General features: G+C 34.4%; 1 protein-coding gene across 1 annotated transcript in view; it reads left to right on the plus strand.

Annotated features, from left to right (window-relative positions):
* The first annotated feature begins 8,378 nt into the window (after positions 1-8,378).
* Positions 8,379-18,568, plus strand: part of LOC107722896 (xin actin-binding repeat-containing protein 2-like) — a 46,362-nt gene continuing 36,172 nt past the window's right edge. Inside the window, exons 1-2 of the mRNA XM_016531392.1 lie at positions 8,379-8,478; positions 9,521-9,676. Of these exons, the coding sequence (XP_016386878.1) occupies positions 8,379-8,478; positions 9,521-9,676 (256 nt within the window). The remainder of the gene's footprint in view (positions 8,479-9,520; positions 9,677-18,568) is intronic.

The following is an 18,568-nucleotide window of genomic DNA, read 5'->3' on the forward strand; positions in this document are numbered from 1 at the left end:
GACAATAATTCAGCATATAATATAATAATAAATAAACGGATGAACAAACAAATATTATATTTTATATATTTAGATTTTTCTGTTTAAAATATATATTAGATTTATTAGTTGTCTATATATTAAGAGTTTTTATTTATATTATATGCTGAATTATTGCCCTGTCAAATTTATGTATGTATATGAATATTATTTTAGTTCTTATTTACTTATGCGTACTTACCTTTTGGAAGGTGACTTCAAAATACATGAACCTCACACATTAGGTTTCTGTGTTTCTGCCAAAAGGAAACACAAGTTTTTTCTAATCCTTGAATGTAGCCTAATATAGCCATTTCGTGTAATATTTAAAGCGCAAGAGAAGCTGTGTATTTCATAGATGGATTTAACTAGCGGCAGTTGATACAAATAAATTGATAAAAAAATATGCCAGTTCATTGAAATCTTCTGCAGCCCTAGTGTTAGGAAACTCTGTGCTAGACACATTTGCAGTGAACTACTAAGTCATGTTTTTATTGTCTTTGTTTACGTCTAATCTCACCCAGGGCACAAATTTGGCCAGGACTGCGACTAGTGTCTCCTCAAAAATAGATGCATGACGCCCCTGCAAACCGTGTTAGTCACGTCCACCATCCTTCTTCTTAGTCTGAGGTGCCTCTTCATTCTTTCAGCAAGTATTTAGAATGACAGTTACAGATCACACGGCCCTGAAAATAAGACGAGAGATTATGTTTTGTGACACCTTGCTGAGTCCATCAATCACTCTGCCTCGGACCCGGTGAGAAATATTAAACCCAGCATGTTTGCTTGTCTGTATCAAAACGCTGTGAGGGTGAATTACGTGCTAGACACAACAGAAGTGATAGCAAAGGTCCAGCCCTCACTGCCCTGCATTCATTCACTCTGATGGGTTCAACTACCTTGACTCTTTGCAGAGTACAGACTCTGAATGAGGTGCATGTGTGTAAATCGCTGTCCTGTGGACTAACTGCAAGGTTTTAAAGAACAGAAAGAGTATTATTTGATAGCTGTGTGATAGCTCTGTCAATTTCTTAAGTTTAGTGATTGAAAAATGAGCTAGAGATTTCTGTGAACGGCGTGAATTACGGTAAAATGGGTTTATAAAGTGGTCAAATCGATCGCATGTTATTTTAACGTGAGCTAGAATTAATTGGGCCATTGCAAAGCGTCTCTGTCAGTCGTTTTTCTTCCGTTTTCCAGTAACGTGATTCGAATCGAGCTCTTCTCGCAGTCACTGAAGAGAGGGACGCCTCATTTGAAAGTGATTACAGCGAATCACATTAGTGTAAGTGAATAGAACTGTTCTTAACCTTTGCACGTACAACACATTCACTATGAGCGGAAACAATATGTGATTTAAAGGTATAGCTCACCCAAAAAATTTAAATAAGCTGAAAATATACTCACCCTCAGGCTATCGAAGATGTAGATGGGGTTGCTTCTTCATCAGAACAGATTGGAGAAATTACAGCATTACATCACTTGCTCAGCAATGGATCCTCTGCAGTGAATGGGTGCCGTCAGAATGTGAGCCCAAACAGCTGATAAAAACATCACAATAATCCACAAGTAATCCACGCCAATCCAGTCCATCAGTTAACATCTTGTGGAGCCAAAAGCTTTGTATTTGTAAAGAAGCAAATCTATTTTTAAGGTGTTTTGATTTTAAACCATCACTTTCTGTCAGAAGAGTCCATAATAAAATAATCCATTAAAATACTTCCTCCAGTGAAAAAACCTATCCCAAGTTGTAGTCTCACATCAAAATCCACCAATTTATTGTTTTAGAACTGTTTTCACTTAACTGTGCTTGATCTGTGCATATTTCTCTCCTGATTCAGACAAGACAACTTTTTCACTGGAGAAAGCAGTATTATGGATAGAAGACTCGCTTAAGCCTAAAAGCAACAGGAAGGGGGAAAAAAAAAATTCTTTTATTTTATTTATTTTTTTACAAAAATGCAGCTTTTCACTTTACTTTGATGGATAAGACTTTGATGGACTGAATAATCTTGTGGATTATTGTTTTTATCAGCTGTTTGGTCTCTCATTTTGACGGCACCCATTCACTGCAGAGGATCTATTGGTGAGCAAGTGATGTAATGCTACATTTCTCCAAATCTGTTTTGATGAAGAAACAAACTCATTCACATCTTGAATGGCCTGAGGGTAAGTACATTTTCAGCAAATTATCATTTTTGGGTGAACTATTAATTAAGTTAGTAACATTCATTTATTGTGAAACAAATTTAGCTGTATTTAAAGTTTCTGTCAATTCCAGTTTCATTATCAGAGGATTAGTAAATATTTGTATGTCTCTAAAATGATTATACCTCACCAGTCCAACAGTGAGCACAGTCTTTTTTCCCTAGCTAGACTGTAATCACTGAGCCTCTTTCTCACCATTTCAACTTTCTGTTTCTCTTCTGTTTTGTCATGCGTGCAGTGAGATGTATCAGATTGGAAAGATTGTTTCGAAACTCACTGCTTATCAGCTGTCAGTGCAGAGGGAAAGTGAGAATGAAAGAGTGAGGTGTTGCAGAGGAAGGGAGTGTGGGAAAGGAAATGTTAAACTGATTAAAATAATTGAAAGCCAGTAAAACATTCCCCGGAGGGGTAGATATAATTACTGATCAGTCTGCCATGACCATTGCAGATTTCAAAAGACTTACACATCATGTTACAACAATTTTGTAACTTTAAAAGAGCCAATAGCGCTTGACCAATCACATTCACAGATGGATTATTAGATGGATATATGAACAGATGGAGCGATAGACACACTACTGTTCAAAAATTTGGGGTCAGTATGATTTTTTTGACAAGGAATTCATATTTTTATTCTGCAATGATGCATTAAATTGAGTGTCAGTAAAGACATTGATAATTTTACTAAATATTTCAATTTAAAATAAATGCTGTTCTTTTGACCTTGCTGTTCATCAAAAAAATATGAAGCAGCACAACTTTAACATTAATAACATAAAAAAATTTTTTAGCAGCAAATCAGCATATTAGAATGATTTCTGAAGGATCATGTGACACTGAAGACTGGAGTAATGATTTTGAAAATTCAGCTTTGATCACAGGAATAAATTACAATTTAAAATGTATTAAACTAGAAAACAGTTATTTGAAATCGTAATAATATTTCACAATATTACAGTTTTTAATTGTATTTTTGATCAAATAAATGCAGCCTTTGTGAGCAGAAGAGACTTCTTTCAAAAAATCGTACTGATTATATAGGTATATAGATGTTAGATAGATACATAGTCAGAATTTTAGCGCAGTAACTGAACTTGTTTACATGAATCAGTTTAGTGTTGACGACTAGTTCATTGTGACAAGTTGGCAGTTATTATCACCAAAAAATAACATTTGTTTCCATATGGTCAGGCCTATATATACCTGCCATGTTTGGAATGGTTGAATCTCGACAATCTCCCTGAATGACGTTATTGTTGTTGTGACACTTGATCGTTGTCGTTCTGCAGGGACTTTATTTTAAGCTAAGGTTAAGGTTTTATACTGTCTCTGGTGGACTGTCTGCTGTCCTCCTCCTGTCAGCCTTCATGTCTCTCCATCCTGCTGTGACGGAGCAGCGTATGCCGGTATTCTGAGAGTCCGGGATCGTCTTTCTCTGTGGAGCTCCTGCTATGGATGTAGATGTGGAGAGGGGATATGGCGACACATTTCTGCAGACAGGTGACAGGGCGCTGAGGTGTCGTTTCCCTTGATGGTGAACCGGACAACCCAGTCACGCTGCTGTCAGATTTGTGTTGGTTTATGATGGCTTCAGTGTTGAGGAGCTTTCCAAACTACAAGCTATTTAAATTTAGTCAAGCAATCATAAAAAAAATAGCGAAAATGCACTACGTATGTTCTAAAAACAGCTCATTATAAAAAACCCCGCAACAACAACAACTTTGTTTAGGGGGAAATATGTATTTAAATCTGTTAATCAGATTTTATTACAATGTTCTCTGGAATACTTCATTCTGATTGGCCGGGTTGTGGCATATTTTTGTATAATTTGCATATTTCACTGTAGTCCATAGGAATTTGACAGTTCTACTTTCATTTGTCTCATATCAATCTGCATTCTCTCTATTTTTATATCAATGCAAATTCGAATTGTTCATATGCGCCATTTTGGAACTCAAACAGTGTTTATTTTATAGTGAACATAAAGTTTTTTGATAAATAAACAGAAGTTTAGAAGTATGGATGACTAAGGGTGCTTTCACACTAGCACTTTTGGTGCGCACCCGGGTTCGATTGACGTCAGAGTTCGGTTCGTTTGGATGATGTGAACGCTGTCTTCCGAACTCAGGTGCGCACCCGCGAACCGTACCCGAGTCCGCTTCAAAAGGGTGGTCTGGGGTACGGTTCAAGTGAACTCCGTTACGGTTCGCTGCTGATGTGAACGCAATTGTACCAAATCACGGAAATGAACCGCTATTAATGACGTATTATTTGATAAAAATGTGTGTTTGTGTGTGTTTCACTCACTTTCTTGACGAGCGTGACTGACGCGCTGAGAAGTGTATAGCTAATTTCTGTTCCGTAAGGCAGACGTAAGTGCCATTATGTACTGAAGCTTTGGAAACAAAACCAACGGTTCAAAAATATAAATATAAAATTGAAGAGAGCCTTGCTACGCATTTTGCCGTCTTCTCCTGCGCCATCGTTACTAAGCAACGGGGTAAACAGCTGCTGGCTTGATGACGCAAACGAACCGCGGTTCGGACCCAAATAATATAATGTGAACACAGTTCAGCGGGGGGAAGGGGGAGCAATCGAACTCGGGTTCGGACCAAGCAATCGAACCAAGTGTGAAAGCACCCTAAGAGTGGCTCTAACAAGTAAAATGGAAAAAAAAAAAATCAGTTTTCGTGTATTCATAAAAAAATGTAAATAAAAAAACAATACAATTGAATAAATAATAATTGACAAAAACAGACATATTACCCGATTTAATTTGTTTGAAATTTTGTTAAATGTAACAAAAGTAATAAATTCATACATTTTTTAAGGACAATGAAAACAATATTTTATAGAGGACTTGGACTTTGCAATTATGAATGAACTTGAACTCAGGCTTACTTGTATTCGAGCTTGCCACAGACTTGGATATTTTGAACTCGAGTACAGTCGAGATAAAAAAAAAAAAAAGACAGAAAAAAGACTCTGAGATTAAAAATCTCTTTCACAGGAGTGTTCTGGCCACAATGGGCAGTGAGAAAAAAAAAAGAACAAATAAAATAAAATTAAGATGATAACAACATAAATAAACTGTCTTTCACCCCAACTCAATGATGCTGCCACATATTTTATGCTGTTATTTTTTTATTATCTGTAGGCTTTGTTTCAAAATCATTGGTGACAATTGCTATTTGACCCCCCACCTCTCTACACAATTTGTGGATTAGTGGATTACGCAGTAAATATTCATCCGTGGCATTTGATATTTTGACTTTCATCTTCTTTTATATATTTCTTTCACCAGAAAAAAAGGTCAAAATCAAAATTTGGGGACCTCTGGTTGAGTTGACCCATGAGTTGACTCTGGTTCAGAATGCCCCACATGCTTTTCTTTATCCTTTTGCCAAAAGCTTTTCTTTTTGTGTTTGCCAGATGAGTTGAAAAACATGACATTGGACAGTGTATTATTTTATAGTCCAATTCAACTTTTTACCATGAATTCAGTGAACCTTTTAAATTTGTCTGTTTAAAGTAGGGCTGCACAATTAATCGAATTTCTAATCGCGATTACAATTATGGATGCCACAATTACGTAATCGTTCAAAGCGGCAATTAATCGTTCAAAGTCCACTTATGTTATTCTGCGTGCTTAAGATGCGTTTTTTTCTTTCTACATGTTATCTTAAGGGTTTTTCCCATTATTTTAATTTTAGTTTTAGTATAACATTATAATACCATTCATATTTTTACTTTTTTATAATTTAAAGAAGAAACCAATCCGGTGTTTAGTTGACATTTGAAGCTTAATACTATAGAAAAGCATTAAAAGATTTTCAGTTAGAGTGTTTTCAGCTTGTTTATTTTCATATAAAAATACGGCATGCAGTTGCATCAAACAATGGTAAACACATCATTCAATGTAAATTGTGATAATCGTAATTAACAATCGCAATTACAATTTCAAGAGAATAATCGACAATTATGATTTTTGTCATAATCGTGCAGCCCTAGTTTAAAGTGATTTATTAATTTACATTATTTACATTTACAGTTACATTTAACTACATTTTAAACATGAATTAAAAGTATTCAGATATGTCTTTTGATTTTGAGAAGTGCCATTTTACACTTTTATTCTTCAGTTGAAAAATTTTTTAAGTGACATACCTAGTCCTCCTTACAGGAGTCAACAAGGAATGGAAACCATTAGAGTTTTTTTTTTTTTTAATGCTGTATGACCATTTTTCTTAGAGAAAACTTTACGCTGATTTACAAGCTAGAAAATACTTTTTATATAACTTGTGGGGGAAAAAGTAGCTTGTTACTGGAAAAGCTGCACTATTTTAGTTGTACTACTGTCATGCTTCTGAAAATTGCATTGAAGTTAGCAGCATTGCTACTTTTAGTTAGTCGCTCCCCAATGCTGATCACTCTCATTTCGTTTGGCTAGAGAGGACGGTTCAGGCGGGCTGGCGCCCTGCTGGGAGCGGAGAGACAGGGTCTCTCATATATCTGCCCCCACATCTGTCCCTCTCTGTGGGTCTCAGGTGTCTGCTGTGCTGTTTGTGTCTCTGGAGCCTCTCTATTACATCACTGACCCGGTTTGCAGAACTTTCACCGCTTCAGAACTCTGAACCGCAGAGCTTGGTTTGATGCTGGACACTAGGTACAGTATGTGCACGGCTTGTAAGAGAGCATCTCCGGTTATTAGTGCATCTGAGCTCAGTCTGTATAGAGCATCAGACTTTTAAAGGAATAGTTCACCCAAAAATGAAAATTGGCTGAAAATGTAATCACCCTCAGGCCATTTAAGATGTGGATGATTTTGTTTCTTTATCTGAACAGATTTGGAGAAATTTAGCATGACATTACTTGCTCACCAATGGATTCTCTGCAGTGAATGGGTGCCGTCAGAATGAGAGTTCAAACAGCTGATAAAAACATTTGTTTTAGAGCTGTTTTGGACTGTTTTTGCTTTTAAACGGGGCTTGATCTGTGCGTATTTCTCTCCTGATTCAGACGAGATGACTTTTTTTTGCTGGAGTAAGAAATATTATGGATAGAGGACTCATATTTTAGCAGGGGGTTTAAGTCAGAAACAGCTTAATGATGAATTTGTTTCTTACAAATATGCATCTTTTCACTTTATAAGACATTATTTAATGGACTGGAGTGGTGTGGATTATTGTGATGTTTTTATCAGCTGTTTGGACTCTCATTCTGACGGCACCCATTCACTGCAGAGGATCCATTGTTTAGCAAGTGATGTAGCTACATTTCTCCAAACCTGTTGAAGAAACAAACATATCTGCATTTTGGATGCCCTGAGGGTGAGTACGTTTTCATCAGCTTCATTTTTGGGTGAACTATTCCTTTAATCTGAAGGTTCAGATGAAAGCCTCCCAGTTCATTGAGTTCCTGTAGCTCAGCTTTTAGTGCATGGCGCTAGCAGTGCCAAGGTCATGGGTTTGATTTTCAGTCGCTTAGGATAAAATTGTCTGCCAAATGCAAAAATGTTGGCTCTAGCAAATTTCAACAACATCAAGCATATTTGATATTATCCATCAGTCGGTGAGATGGACTCTCCTTGCTTTGGCAATGACCAATGAGCTTTTTCTCTGAAGAACTGGCAAGCTGCTGTCCTCTTCGAATCTGATCCAAACTAATTTTCCTCAGCAAACACAAAGCCACGTATCTCAAATGCTGATTGTTATGCATGAGCATTTTTTCCTCCTGAACTTAAATGACTAATGAAACTAGAAAGTAGAGGCAGCACTGTTTGTAATTATTCAATGTATTATTGAAGTGAATTCATTATATTACAATTGTTTTCGTTTATGCAGCACTCCAGAGATTTCGATAAGCTTCCTATTGATTTCCTGCCCAAATAGAGTCCCATGATCCAAGAAAAAAAAAAAAACTGTAAATACCAGGCATTTCAAAACTGTTATTTAAAGGCCTGAAAAAGTCATGGAAATTATTATAAACCTTAAAATGTCATGAAAAAAAATTATTCTCGACTATTTATTTTTCTTTGTAAATGCAGTCTTTATAAAATCATTTTCATTTTCCAGTCAGTCATTACAAACTGCTGAAAATATCATTAAAAAAATCATGCAAAATGTGCAAACGCTGCATGAATTCAGAGAGAAATGTCAGCAGCCGTCATTTTGTCTGTCACCTCTGTTCCTTATTTAATCGGTCAGTGTGACAAACAGGAAAGTGCCAGATTTCACCCGAAAAAGTCGATAGGTGAGACAACCCTGAACAAAATAATTGAGTCAGTGGATGCCAGAGCCAGTGCAACCAATGGAGAATGCATAAAATTAACCTTGCAAAGCATATAAAATAATTTTTTTGAAATGGAACATTTTATTGAGCCATGAGGGAAAAAAAATCCCAAATGTCTCAAAACAAATGTTTGCATACATGTTTTTGTTGAGGATCATTTGATGCTTGAGAGGCCCAAACTGAGCAAAATATGTAATTTGGTGCAAGTCTAATAGCTTGGAATGCAAATTAATGCGACTTTTATAACAGTATAGCAGACTACTTACATAGAATGCATATAATTATCAGTTTTCACTCTATATCTCCCAGTAAGATGACATTTAAATGCTTAGTTTGATGATCCAAGCTCTGTAGTTTCAAAACATATAATGCAGTGCAATACAATGATGATTGAGAGATGAACAGAAACGTTCCTCAAAAGCCTGACGACAATCACATTTTAACCTGATTTTGCTAAAAAATATGTATAATCAAGGAAACCATCCAGCAAGTGCTCATTTTTAAATATGACTAACATTCCAAAATTTATTCTTACATTTACTTCATAAAAATCAGTAAAGATTTCACAGCGAAAAGACATGTGAAGCACAAGCTGAAGGTGGACGTTTGTACAGTTAAACTAAAAGGCCTTTTACTGGCTAAAAAAGTCTAAACTATCAGTCAGATGACAGAAGGCATGTAGTAGATTGTGTGCAACAGGTTTTTCAGCAAAGTTTTGATCAGTTAAGTGGCAGTTTGCAGATGAAATATGATACAGTGAGATTTAGAGAGTTAAATCTTCAGATTAGATGCAGTTGTAATAATCCCATAGTGCAGCATTAGCATGTGATTTTAATGACAGAACATAATATAGATTTGAGAGAGAAACACTGACTGTTGCTTCCCCAGCATGACACCAAAGGCATGAAGGCCTCCCAAAAAAGCCCCGCTGGCAGTGCGCAGGCCTGAACGAGGGGAGGGGAGAGAAGAAGACGGTCGGAAATAAAAGCAGCTGTTCCCCAAGGCTTGCTGAATACGCGTTATGTTTATTGGTGCCGCTGGAGCTGGTCTCCACAAGCCTCTGGAGAACTAAGCAAACCACCTGCAGGACAAGCAGGAAACTACAGGCCCAATCTGTGGATCTCTAACCCTCCTCTTCCTCCGGACTCACACGCAGTCGGTGAGTGTGACGACTGCTTGGACCCATCGATCGGCTGGGTTTATCTGAAAAAGATCATGAGGAACGTTTGGCTTGTAATTGTATTTTTAAGGAAATGTGCTGGAAAGGATGACTTCGCAGGGAGATTTGTAGTCATTGTTAGTGACTGGAAGACACTGTGGCGATTGACACATTACTCTGATAATGAGCGCTTGCTTTGGGATGACAAATAGGAGATTTGCAGGAGTTTGCTGTTTAGGGATGAGAGTAGAGTGATTCTGTTAATGATTATTTTACGAACAGCATAATGATTTATATAATAACTGGTCCTAACTAGATGCCTTTTGGTAGTGTTTTGTTTTTGTTTTGCTTTTATATATTTTTAGTATTTTTTATATAATTTATTATTATTATTATATGTCATTTTATATAATATTATATACATATGTACTGTATATATCAATATTTATTTATTATTATTAATACATAGAGCTTATATATAAAAATAAATATTCATAATAATTGTTAATACTATTATCATTATTATTAATATTATTATTAGTAGTAGTATGTATGTTAAATTCCCAGGGAACACATACTGGTAAAAAATGTATAGCCTGAATGCACTGTAAGTCACTTTGGATAAAAGCATCTGCTAAATGCATAAATTATTATTAATTATTATGTACTTTTATATATTATACTTTATTTTTTATTAACATGTAGGCCTATATATTTATTTATTGTGTTTACTATGTTAATGTTATATATTATAATAAACATGAATTATTGTTAATATTATTATCAACAACATCATTATTATTACTGTTATTTTATATGTGCTTTTATAAATATTAATATATATATATATTTACTGTTATTAATATATTGATATTAAGTTAATTATGGTATGTTTATTATTATTATTATTATCATTATTATTATTATTATTATACCAGTCGCCAGACATTCAAGAACTGTTGAAAGAAACTGGAACAAAAATCATTTGATTTCTTTCTTTCTTTCTTTCTTTCTTTCTTTGTGTAAAACTATTTGGTTCCCAACGCTTGTGTTCTTGATAATTAAAAAAAATAATAATAAAATAAATATTGCACATATTCAAATAAGTTTGTTTGGAAATGTTAGTGGTTTTTGTTAACAAACCACTCACTATGCATTAAACTTGTTTCAACAAATCTCAGCTTGAAATTCTGCGGCTGGTTGAGGAGAGCTGTGGTGTTTCTTTCACAATAATCTGATTGATTTTTACCCGGTGGATGATAAAATAGATTAACAAAGTCCCACCGACTACATTGAAGGAGGGCCTCGAGTAGGAAGTAAACCACCTTAGCAACCGCTTGACAACACCCTTGCAACCCCTCAGTAAACTCTAGCATCGTTTCAGTGAGTTCTGGGCAGATCTAGTTTTGTACTGTTTCTGCAGTGTTTGGTAATAAAAGCTTTTTCATTTTGCTGTGAAATCCCATATTGAGCTGTTTATTGAATCGGTCATAAACCTGCTTTGCTTGAACCGCCAGCAATCTGATGTCAGACTCTGGGCTCCATCTTAATGACTGAGAACACAAGCTTCTCATTAAGAAGATGTTTGTTTCTTTTTCACCTGATCAATTCTGTCACTGTCCTGAAATTGCCTGTAAATTTGTTTCCACCCCCCTCTCTTTTACCTTCACTTCTTCTGCAACAAATAACAAAATTGACTGTGCAAATTTAATTTCACTCATTCTTAGAATGTTTTTCTATGTGACAAACATTGAAATAGGGATTGTTTTGTTTTATAAGAAGGCATTTTGAGGCGATCCCTTTTTTATTTTTAGAGGCATTAAAATATCATGATTACACTCTTAATGTAGACATATTGCATGCTAATTTAATTAATTGCTAAAGCAAAACAATGACAGTATGATAATTACAAACTTCAACAGAATTTTTACGTAAGTATCAGTGTTGGAGACAAGCTAACTAATGTAGAAGACAAATGCTATTCATAATCTAGCTTACTTCCATAATGTGACGTATATTCAACAACAATCGAGACAAATGTAGTGTGGGACTTTGATTTTATGTGTCAGGAATTGAATGAATGATCAAAAGTTGGTGTTACAATGTGTTTGGGGGATTTGTGACATCAGCCTTAAAGGAAAGTAGTTTTAGAAATGGAGCGAGATTGCAAAAAAGATTGCAGATTTTTTTATGGAAAAATTAAAAGTGCGCACTAATGAATCAGGAAAACCATTAATCTTAAAAAGTCTTAATTTGCCCTTCCAAATTAAGGCCTTAAAGTCTTAAATCAAAGCAGAAAGTCTTAAAATCATAAATGCATGGCATGAAATGCTGCATGCATTGCAAAACAACAACAACAACAACAACAAAAATCCTCCTCAGTATTTTTGTTTTCTGATACAAATTCTAAGCATCCTTAAATCAAGATACTTGAGATGCAAATCTAAAATGAAGTCTTTAAAAGTTGAACAAATTTGAGTGAGTTTATGCTTAAAACAAGAACAAATATCAGTGATGGGGAATGAAAACTTGTTTTCCCTTTAAATTAAGCCCATTGAAAGATATTTGCTCTGGTTTCAATAATAACCTAGAAAACCTTAAAGGGTTAGTTCACCCAAAAATGAAAATTCTGTAATTAATTACTCACCCTCGTGTTGTTCGAAATCCGTATGACCTTCGTTCATCTTCGGAACACAATTTAAGATATTTTTAGATATCAATTTAAGATATCACGCTTTAGGGCTCTCTGACCCTCCCATAGACAGCAAGGTAACTACCACGTTCAAGGTCCAGAAAAGTACAAAGATGATCGACAAAGTAGTCCGTGTGACATCAGTGGTTCAACTGTAAAGTTACGAAGCTACGAGAATACGTTTTTGCGCAAAGAAAACAAAAATAACGACTTTACGCGCGTTCACGACAGTATCATGACGCGAGCGTGTGGCAGCGCCGGTGCTGACCCAGATCCGGCGTGATGACGTCATTACGCTGGATCTGGGTTAGCGCCGCCACACGCTTGCGTCATGATACTGTCGTCCAAAGTGACGCAGTAGAGACGAAAATGTGGAAAATGTGGTTTGGAACAACATGAGGGTGAGTAATTAATGACAGAATTTTCATTTTTGGGTGAACTAACCCTTTAAGTAAATTTGTTTAACTTTTAATGTTGACTTGTTAGGAAAAGTAGCTTTAGGAGTAGCTACACTGACAAAAAATGGTATAGGAAATCATTTTCACTCAGAAATTGCTTAAAAATTTCACAATAATTACAATAAAAACAAAAAACACTTTGAATTAACCCTGAACTTTTGAAGTAGAGGACTAAAATAGTATTTTCTTGTACAACATACTTAAATAATCCAACAATGTTTTATTTACAACTTTGACAAATCATTTTCACAACACTATCTACTTCAGAATTTCAGTGTTACTTGCTGTTTCTTCATAACTATTTGTGAAATTTACTAGCAATTTATGAGTGAAAATTGATTTCTTGGTTTATTTTTTACCTAAATCCTACACAAATGTTTTGCTACTTTTTTATTGAGTGCAAGTTTAATTCAAATACTGTTTAATGTTGTTACCCTGACTGAGATCCCTAACTGAAAAAAAAAATGGTGTGGAAACAGTTTTTACCCAGAAATTGCTAGTAAGTTTCAATTTACAAAAAAATAGCAGTTGAATTAAATGTGAAATTTTGCCGTAGAAAGATTTAAATAGTGTTTTCTAGCAGCATGTACTCAACCAACCCAATATTGTTTTATTTATAACTTTTGACAAATCATCAACACTTTCTACTTCAAAATTTCACTTTTAGTTTTACGATACTTTCTGCTTATTTGTGAAATTTACTAGCAGTTTCTGAGTGAAAATTGTTTCTTAGCTTATTCATGTAAATCCTGCACAAATGTTTTGCATTGTAGCTACTTTTCATTGAGTAAAAGTGTAGCATAAAATGTACTACTGTAAATGAAGTTTAAAAGATTCCCTAATTCATGTTAAAACAGGGAATTTATCAGCTTTTTCGTAGCAGAACATTTACAGTAGTTTAATGTAGAGGGAACCGCGGGACCCGACCAGATTTTTTGCGCCGCGGGATTAAATTCCCGAATAAAACGCGGTAGCGGTCGGTAACTCTGGTGTAATTTGAATGGGAGCGGGCGGTCTAACAATATCCCGTTCCCGACGTCCATTTAGAACAGCATATCTGCGCTTTATTCTTATTGACCACCGTAGGGTACAACCTTCACTCGGACTGTTATGCATGCGCTGCACGCATGCTTTAAACGTCACGCCTTTTATTTGCGGGGTCTGTGCACAGCATGTGCATAACGATGCTCAAAGCAGGCTGTACCGGTGGTAAATATACAGCCCTCAGACGGATCAGGCAGGTTGTTGATGAGTGACAGAGCAGAATAAGGATGGAGCAAATTTGTTCTGCATGTCCTTGAAGGACGATCAACTCGGTTTTGTTTATATTTAGCTTAGCCTATACTTTTAAATGACAGATGTCGTATTTATTTATTTTTCTCTATGACACTTTTCCCACTGTGTTAACAGAAAAATGTCAAACGAATTTAATATTTTGACAAGACGAATAAAAATAGCTAATAGGCCGATATAAATTCAAGTCAAAGTCAATAAATTCAATACTCTTGACAAGACGAATAAAATGACATACAGTTTTTTGCAGACTACACTTTTATTTGTTAGCCTATCTCTCTTTATTTCAGTAGCGGAAATTTAAATGTGAGATTCTGGAAACGAGATCTAAATTTAGCGGGTTAATGTCAATCTCTGACTGAAAAAAAATGGTGTAGAAACAATTTTCTCAGAAATCGCTAGTAAATTTCACTAACAGTTACAAAGAATTGAATTAACATTGAATTAAATGTGAAATTTTGACATAGAAAAACTGAAATAGTATTTTCTTGTAAAATGTAGTCTGTAAATCTTTGCTTTATTTACTACTTCAAAAAGTCATATTTTACAATGTTTTTGGTTTGTACCTGTCTGATAAATACTTCCCTGATTGCTTGTATACTGTATAGTGCGATGAATTACTTTTCCAAAAGTGCAGCTTGACTTCAGTTTAACTAAGCCAAAGTAGCACTTGAGAAGCTGCAGTTTCAAGGTAGTCTCACAAGCACTGAAATATATGTAGTCAATTCGCAGTAATATAAACACTGTATTGTTGAAATTTCTCCATCTTTCTTGAGTTTAATCAGACGTTCAGTTGAGCAGGTTGTGGATCTTCAGCTCTCTCGGAAACCTGACTCCACCAGCCAGCCCGGTTTAAAATAAGTTAGATTTATTTTTGCGGCTACTTGGCGCCTAGATTACTTCACTTTCCTGTCATGTGAGCTCGGGTCTGTACATAACTCATTACAAGATAGCCTCGGATTGTTGACATGCTTTAGACGTGAGGATTTGCACGATCTCAAGGTGAAAGCTTTCAACCAGCACCAGCTCAATAGTAAACTAAAGCTGCCATATAGAGCGCTGCGCTAAATATGAGGAACAAGGATGTTCCATCATCTTCTCTAACACAGAGCTGCATTTAAATGCATCTGAGGCGCAAGAGTAGCTGTTACCAGGCTTATTTTGGGTGGTGGATGTCTGTGGTTGCTCATCCTTCTTGACAGGTTGATGGGTTTACAGCAATGCAGCACGGTTAAAATAGAGTACTCTTTACCCACTGATGTTATGTACCACCACACATGATCATGCATCATATGAATGCTGTGCATTTTAAAAAATGTTTTCTGGCTTCAGGGCTGGGCAATTACAGCTATTTTGATACTTTTTTTTTTTTACTCATTTGGGTGATATAGCTCCAAATGTTTATTTTATCTATTCATATTTTCAGTACTTGCATCAGTATATCAGTATTCATGCATTTCCTTTGAAAGGGAACAACTTTTTTTTTTTAAGATCTAAAAATTTATTTTATTTATTCATATTTTTAATACTTGAATCAGTATCTCGGTATTTATGCATTTCTTTTGAAATTGAAAATAAAACATTAAAAAATGATGTAACCAAATTTGGAAGCAAAAGTCTACTTAGAATAATCTAGCCATTTTCCCCCCTAAGAACTATATTCAAAATCTATATTTGTATCATTTTCATTTATATGCACCAAATTTTAATTATAAATCATATTTAGTAACATCATACATTTGAATAAGTGGCCTATATAATACAACAACAACTACTACTACTACTACTACTACTACTACTATTAATTATTATTATAGGCAACTTATTCAAATGTTGCTAATAATTATTATTATTATTAATTCATGTACATAGAATTTACTGTATGATATTCTGCTGAAAATATAATAATAATAATAATAATTTGTTTTTTTTTCTTATCAATTGAGGATAGAAAGGCTCTTTGTCTGTGAAATCCAGGCTAAAGTCTCAGAATCTAATTATGAGATAACAAGCATATATATACACACACACAGTATATTCTAGTATTTTCTATTTACTTTATGCTGGTTTTTTATCTTTACATTTTCATATTTTCCATTTTATTTTGATTTATTTTAGTTATAAATTAAAATTTACTTCATATATTAATATATATTAAAAATAGAAATTATATATTAATATGGCTTCATGTCAAAAACATTTTTTTTTTATTCTTTTATTTTTATAACTTAATTTACTTTGTATATTAATGTGTATTGGGGGATCAAATGTGTACATTTATATATTTTGGAAAATTAAGCAATTAAAAAAGAATCTAAATTGTTCTAATAAATAAATATTAATATAATGTCTTTTTTTTTCTTTTGGTTGTGGGGTGAAAAATTACTAGGGAGACCAGTTGCTGTTTATTAAGTCATTACTAATGAACTTTTCAAATAGTTCAGTATTGCTTATATTGTTTCTGGAAATTTATTTAAACAACTGTTTTTCTAGATGCTTTTTAGTAAAAGCTTTGGTTTGAACAAATTATTGTGTAGGGATTTCTATCATGAACGGACACTGATATGCCACTGAATCAACTCGTCATGAGATCTAAACTAATTCAATCAGGAGACAACAAAGCTTTCTTTGTATCAGGACTGGAAAGTTCGTTCACAACATATAGAAACCACGATGTCTTGTGACCACCAATGAATGAACTATTACATCCAACAGGAAAAGGACAGTAATTTAATCACACCCTCAGGCTTGCAAAACTTAATTCCCTTATCAAGAATTAATGAGTTAAATTCCTTACAATTGTGTGTGTGTGTTTGATATGAATAGTTCACCAGCATAAGCCAGCAGCAGATTCCTGCACTTATCCTGAATGTGTTTCGTTTACTGGCATGTAATCAGATCCCGGCTTAGACTGTCACTCTAATGAAGACACTGAAGCATTTCCAACAATGCTGCTGTCAGTGCTGTGAATGGTTTTCTTAATAATGAAACACAAATAAACCCCATACTGCATTTCATATTCCTGCATTTGCTAACACATCCAGAGCACAATCATTTATTTTAATTGCTTTCTTCAGATAAAGATCTTCTGTTTTGTTGAAAGTGCTTGTTGGAGCAACTGATTCTTCTATTTCAAAGCATGTCTGATCTATTTAAAAAGTCAATGCTGAAAAAAAAGTAAAAAAAAAAAAAAGCTCTGATTCAAACCCCACTGAACTGCCACACAAAAATGCACACATTGGTATATTAGGTATTTTAATGTAACAAATATATACTAATAATATTGTGTACAATTATTTGGTAACACTTACCTTAAAGGCTTTATATATAATGCATTATAAAAGTAGTTTTAAGGCATTAACCTTGTAATGCACCTAATGTATTTGTATGATCTCATGAATAATTGTAACTACAGTTATAATACATTATAATACTAAACTATTTATTGTTGCACATTTAATAATGCATTAAAACACGACAAAAACAAACCTTCAAATATTTTAATGCATTTTAAATTTGGTTACAATTATTTATGAAAAAATATAATGCATTACATCATATATTATGAATACCTTTATAATGCATCATAAATAAGACTTTTTAATTAATTTGAGCTCTACACTGTGACTTTTTTTTTCGAAGTTGTAAATAAAGATTATTGTAGAACATTTTACAAAAATGCTACTTCAGTCTTTCTACTTAAACATTTCGTGTTTAATTCAATGTTACTTGCTATTTCTTTGTAAGAAATTGTGAAATTTACTAGCAATTTCTTAATGAAAATTGTACATCGAAATAAACAATTTTCACTCAGAAATCACACAAATAATAACAAAGCAATGGCAAATAACAAATTAAACATGAAATTTTGAAGTTGAAAGACTGAAATTATTTTCTTGTAAACACTCAAGTACTTGTTGTTTTAGTTGCAACTTGTAAAATATTATTTATTTATGGTGTACATGTGTCAGTTAAAAGGTACCTATTATGCAAAATTCACTTTTACATGTTGTTTGAACATACATGTGTGTTGGCAGTGGGTACACCTATACCACCCTACCACCCTATAATGATAAAAATCCACCCACTCCTTTTTTTTTGTATCTCTATGAATAATGAGCAGTGTCTCAGATTCTGATCACAGAATCCGTAAAGTGTGACATCACACTTTACCAGCCCCGCCCACGATAGTTGACTGACACAGCCGTATTAGCTGCGGACCCTGAGTGAGCCGCACACACACTATCTGCCATGTTTATCTCCACGCCAGAGCATTTAAAAGCAGCATTCAAGTAAGAAATGTCTTCTTATTAGAGCTATAGAAGTTGTTCAGTCCAGAGCAGTGAGTGATTTTCTGCTTTTATTTTATTGTTTGGGTCATATTAAGAGCGTAGACCCAAACAGCGGTCAGTATAGGTATTGTATATTATGCTGCTGTCACTTAATACA

The sequence above is a fragment of the Sinocyclocheilus rhinocerous genome, unplaced genomic scaffold (genome assembly GCF_001515625.1).
Source record: "Sinocyclocheilus rhinocerous isolate Xijiao unplaced genomic scaffold, SAMN03320098_v1.1 scaffold934, whole genome shotgun sequence".
NCBI classification, from domain to species: Eukaryota; Metazoa; Chordata; class Actinopteri; order Cypriniformes; family Cyprinidae; genus Sinocyclocheilus; species Sinocyclocheilus rhinocerous.